The 5,962-nt window shown below is 31.1% G+C and overlaps 1 protein-coding gene across 1 annotated transcript in view; it reads left to right on the top strand.

Annotated features, from left to right (window-relative positions):
* Positions 1 to 5,962, top strand: part of ciarr (arrestin) — a gene marked incomplete in the record, with an annotated part of 10,662 nt that overhangs the window by 1,845 nt on the left and 2,855 nt on the right. The window contains 6 exon segments of the mRNA NM_001047982.1: positions 1,316 to 1,420; positions 2,199 to 2,332; positions 2,863 to 2,998; positions 3,569 to 3,726; positions 4,498 to 4,635; positions 5,148 to 5,234. Coding sequence (NP_001041447.1) covers positions 1,316 to 1,420; positions 2,199 to 2,332; positions 2,863 to 2,998; positions 3,569 to 3,726; positions 4,498 to 4,635; positions 5,148 to 5,234 — 758 coding nt within the window.

Raw genomic sequence — 5,962 nt, 5'->3', positions numbered from 1 at the left:
TAGCTTATTGATTACAGAAAGTCTATTCTTAGCATGTGGCTGCATGTCTAGAAGTCCAATAGCATAACATATGGCCTTAAACATGAATTTGCCTACTGCCTATGCCAGCAGTAGCATTATAAGATGTATATATATACAAGTTTAACATGTGTAATATAGATTGCATTACATTGTATTGTCTGTAGGGTGTAACACATTTTACCTAAAACATTATTTCTTTTTTTTATCAATAAACGTGTTTTAACAACTGTTGTTTCACTGTTACCGTCTGTCTTTTCGCTTTTGTAAACTTTTCTGCTCTTCGTTATCGTTACCGAAGAGACAAAATTAGTTTTATTCATTTATACAAATATTACAATACGTTCGATTGTATTTTAAAAGCATTAATATGCTGTACATGTTAACATATCAGTATATTTATGTATATACTCATCTCAAGTACTCAGAACATATTGAACTTCTTTAAGTAAAGTCAAACACACTGGGTATTTGCATATTACACCACAACACTAGACAGTTGACTTTAAGCTTGTATGAACTTATCTTATATTAAAATACTTATATATTTAAATGTTTGTTCATTGTCTCATTGTGTAATTTATGGTTTATTTTATTCATTTAAAATGTCTATGTGCATTTATGTGTATAGCAATAGTATGTAATTTATGTTTTTTTAAGTCATTTAAAATGTCTGTGTACATTTACATGTATAGTATGCACTGCATTTATGAAATATTTTAGCTTGTTTAATTCACAAATTATACCAAGTTCCTAATGTGATGATAACTTAAATCTGTCCTACCGCATCAATCTAACCATATGGGAGTCACCACTAATGGGATTAAATAGTTGAGGTTATTTAACCTAATTAACTGTAATGTTACGATTCCTGGGTATATTACGTAAAGCACTAAGTAATTCTACTTAGTTGCTAATGCATTCATAAATGGTTATGATCCTTAAGTGACCTTCAGGACACAGATACAAATTGAAGTAACAACTAAATTGAGTGCTTTATGTATTACATACATCTGGTGTATTGCCATTGGCTAATGTATTCAACAGAACTGGTCTGAAGTTTTGAACTATTTAAGTCTAACATATTGTGAAAAAATTTAAGGCTGAATATTGCATAGCGTAACTTTTTGGGCATGAAACCAATTCATATCGATGTTTTAGCATTTTAATTATTTCTGTCTTTGTAAATTGGATGTTTTTTTTGAATTTTTTTTATGGGTAAAAGCGACCCCTTCCCCCTATCCCCCCTAATGTTTGGTTCCGGGTATGCCTTAATTTTATAATACAAATTTTCCGTCAGGTGTACCCTCCTCTTAATGAAGGGGATAGAAAACCAAAAACAAGATTGCAAGAAAGACTGATGAAAAAACTAGGAGAGCATTCCTACCCATTCTTTATTGATGTAAGTATTTAATATTTATTTTAAACATAGTAGGGTGGGGGAAGATCATACACCTTTAGCACATAATATCCAAATTTCCTGGTCGTGTTTTAAACAACGTTTTATGGGAGTCGTGACCATACGGTTTACTAATTTTTTGAATGTTATTTGTTTACCACCAAATGAGATGGGAAAATAGAATGAACAAGTGTCCCAACTTTTCCCACCATAGACCCTACTGTATATGCAACCATGATCCTTTGCATGCATGTAGTGGTTGTGTGATAATTAAATGGAAAATTTTGGCAAGAAAGACTGTTGCATGTTTTGTATAGTATTTATGGTACAATGTAGACTTATTGGCATTTTAGTTAAATTTTAAACAATTCAGTTCACATTCACTTGTAACAGTAAAATGAATTTACCAAAATCTAAGAGTGGCCAAAATCTTCTGTGTTACGTGGTACAGGAAAACCATTGCTTAATGTGTTGGCGTTTTTCTGCTTAATACTTTATGATGACGCTTTTTCTTGTAAACTGTCTCACTCTGTTTCTGCTATGCTGAAGCTATAGCTTAGCAGTCAGCACCCGTATTGTCATAATGGCTACGTTCGCTTATGTAATAAAAACACATGGATAATTAAAGCCTATCTGTCCAATACATCAATGCACGTAATGCATAATGTTCGTTAAATTTACACAGTAGTGTCATATTAATCCCAAAACGGTCCGGAGCTTTGATTTTTGTGGGCGGAGAACGGTGACATTTCCATCTCTGAATAATTAATGCCCCGTGTAGATACCAAAGGACTCTCCGTGTTCTGTCACCCTCCAACCTGCACCAGGAGACACTGGGAAGCCATGCGGGGTGGATTACGAGCTAAAAACTTATGTCTGGGACCCAGAGGATAACCCCGATAAAACACACAAGAGGTAAGCGCAGCGTGTTACTGTGTGCGTGAGTCAGTGCACAGCATAGATTAATATAATGCGCTTATATCTCAGTGCGCTGTGGTGCATGTTATGATGCATGCTTTGCACCTTTAATGATAAGAAACACGTTTGTATGAACTGTTATCACAGCTAGTACTTGCTGATTAAATTGTTCATTTCTATTTGTTACTGTGGTCATTTTTGATTATATAACCAATAATTTTTTGATTATGTAATCAACAATTTTTTCAGATATACCAACAATATTAATTACATAAGAAAAAATGTAATCAATAGATCTTCTGTTGTTCCTAAATTAATATGTTTTTTACTAGTCAGGAGATGTTTTTTTTTTTAATTGGCGTTTTAAAGAACTTAGTTATGTAATCAAACATTTTATCAAGTTGTTGGAAAGCGTAGCTAGAAATATGACCCTGTATCATTATGCCGTTATTTACATATTTGATACTTTTTGCGTAAAAGTATAAAATTGACATTTTACCGGAAATAAAAATATTTTTGTTTTTCAGGAATTCTGTTCGTTTAGCAATTAGAAAAGTCCAATTTGCGCCAGACAAAAAAGGGCCCCAGCCAACTGCAGAAATTCAAAAGCTCTTTTTAATGAGCGACAAACCGTTATGTCTTGAAGCCACTCTGGACAAAGATGTAAGTAACAGCCTTAAAGCTACCGTCATTGATTGTTGGTTCCTGTGTGTTGATTTGATATATTGATTGGGTATTATTGAATGCCCTTTCCCCTACCCTGTAAAGCAGAAATAATAATAATAAATAGGGCTTTAAAAATCAATTTATAAAATACATGACTAATTTAATAAAGCATTTTGTTTTTTAGAAAAATAATTGTAATAAAGCTTTTAGTGGCGAACTGTTTTTATATTTTTCGCAATATATCAGTCTTTTGAGAAAGATAAAACTCGCGTATATATACTTTAAGAAGTCAATGTGTTAATCAAGTCTGATTTGGAAGTAGATTTTCTATTCTAATACGGTAATATGTGATAACATGGTGCATGTGCAGAACAACTAATAAATCGAATATAAAAAAAATTCAATAGGTAATCCAAAAATATCATATGAAACTTGGAACAATTGTTTAAAAACCTGATAAGGATTATAAAAATAAATATAAAGGTATTTTAACCATATTATTGGTATAACTTATCATATTGTTTATATAAGTTTAAAGTAAAATTACCCGTTTTATTTTTATTTCAGTTATACTACCATGGAGAGTCCATTGGTGTTAATGTACAAGTCACAAACAATTCTTCAAAGACAGTTAAAAAAGTGAAAATATCAGTGCGACAAATCGCAGATATTTGTCTCTTTTCTAACGCACAGTACAAGTGTCCTGTTGCCTTCATTGAAGCAGAGTAAGTTCTGTAATTTAATCATTGTGAGCGTATGTGGGCAAGTCACTTAACGACAATTGCTTTAAACCAGTGGTCACTAATGGGTTGTCCAAATTTTTAGCCATACATAAATACAAATAAAAAATAATAAAAAAAAAATCACCTACAAAGTTACATACATCGTAAAAATTGCTTTAACCCAGTGGTCACTAATGGGTTCTCCAAATTTTCAGCTATACATAAATAGAAAATATTAAAATTCCACCAAAATACCTACAAAGTTACATACATGGTAACTGGTAAGCTGGCACAGTGTGTATGAAACAAATCAAATAACAATATGAGTTTTCTTTATTAAAAACAGTTGGTAGCGTATATACAAAGCAGCCTAGCTCTGAAATATTTATTAAAATAAAATAAGTTACCGTACGCTTATTTTAGAGCCTTAACATTTATAATAAAAATTGTTGTACAAAATTTTAAAACTTTTTATTTGTGTTTTTAAAAGAAAGAATAAAAACTTTTCTGTACTAAATGAGTCTAATTTATTAATTTGCCCTAAAAAAAATTTTAAACTTTTTATTTGTGTTTTTAAACGAAAAATAAAAAGATTTTTTGTACTATAATGAGACTAATTTATTAATTTTCCCTAAAAATTAAAAAAAAAATTTTTAAATAATGTGCTAAAATAAAATGATCAATTCTTTTGAGTAACAGTCTGAGTGGACTTTGAAATATCTACTGTTGTGTAATAACTTCGCTCATTAAGTGTTATACTTGACATATTTACAGTGATCAAGTAGCGCCAAGCTCAACACTCTGCAAAGTTTATCAGATTTGTCCTTTACTTGGCGACAACAAGGATAAGCGAGGTCTGGCTTTGGACGGACAACTTAAACATGAAGATACAAACCTTGCTTCAAGCACGATGTAAGTGTTATTATAGTAGGATGGGGAAGATGGGACACCTTTTTATTCAATTCCATCATCCCATTTGGTAGTAAACAAAGAACATTCAAAAATTATTCTCACGACTGACATGGACCGTTGTTAATTGTTTTAAACATTATCAGGCTATTTGGATATTATGTGTTAAAGGTTTCCCATTTTATTCAATTTTATCGTCCCATTTGGTAGTAAACAAAGAACATTCAAAAATTATTCTCTCGACTGACATGGACCGTTGTTAGTTGTTTAAAACACTATCACGATATTTTGATATTATGTGTTAAAGGTTTCCCATTTTATTCAATTTTATCGTCCCATTTGGTAGTAAACAAAGAACATTCAAAAATTATTCTCTCGACTGACATGGACCGTTGTCAGTTGTTTAAAAAACTATCACGATATTTTGATATTATGTGTTAAAGGTACCCTATCTTTCCCACCCTACTATATCAGATGGTTAAATCACATACGCGATAACACAACTTTTCCTCCAGTTTAAAAGAAGGTGTACCCAAGGAAAACCTTGGCATAATTGTCCAATACAAGGTCAAAGTGAAGCTTGTGCTGGGATCATTAGGAGGGTGAGTCAATCAATACAATATCTCATTTCTGGATAATTTCATTTAGATTGCTTAACTGTTTAAGCTGAATGTAAATTGTATATATAACAAAAATTCTCAAAACTGGGTAGCCCACAGTTTTCGCACACTGTCTATGGGTTTTGTGGAATTATTGCAACTAAATCTGGTATATTTCAGAAAAAAAATATTTTTTTTAAGAATTTTTCATTGAAAAATGTTTCAACTAAAAAAATTTCTTTACCTAACAGCTAACAAATTTCAAAATGAAAACATACAAAATGAAAAATATGTCAAATAATTTTTTTAACACATTATAAAAATTCTGTTTAGTAAAATTGTTTAGGGGGTTAAAGGACAGAACAATACTTGAAATTTCTGAATATTTGTGGTTGATTTTATATGTTTTCAGCTCATTGAGTTATGATTTGAAGAAAATAAATTTTAATGACATTTACACTGTAGTGTAGTTACATAACTTGTCTGGACTTGAATATGATGAAATGAATAATATTATTATAAAATGCTGTTTTAATATACCCCATAAACCTCACACTTTTGTGTGTCTGATCAAATTATTAATCCCATATGCGAAACTGTCAGTCAAATCTTTAAGGTCTCGTTTACATTGATACTGTTATGTTGGCAGCCATATTTATACTTAAAAAATTTGGCATAATTGACGTTTTGACGCCCAATTCAGGTTGTCTTTATCAGGGTTAAATAACACT

This window comes from Ciona intestinalis, chromosome 1 (genome assembly GCF_000224145.3).
Source record: "Ciona intestinalis chromosome 1, KH, whole genome shotgun sequence".
NCBI classification, from domain to species: Eukaryota; Metazoa; Chordata; class Ascidiacea; order Phlebobranchia; family Cionidae; genus Ciona; species Ciona intestinalis.
This window is presented reverse-complemented; position numbering and strand designations above follow the sequence as displayed.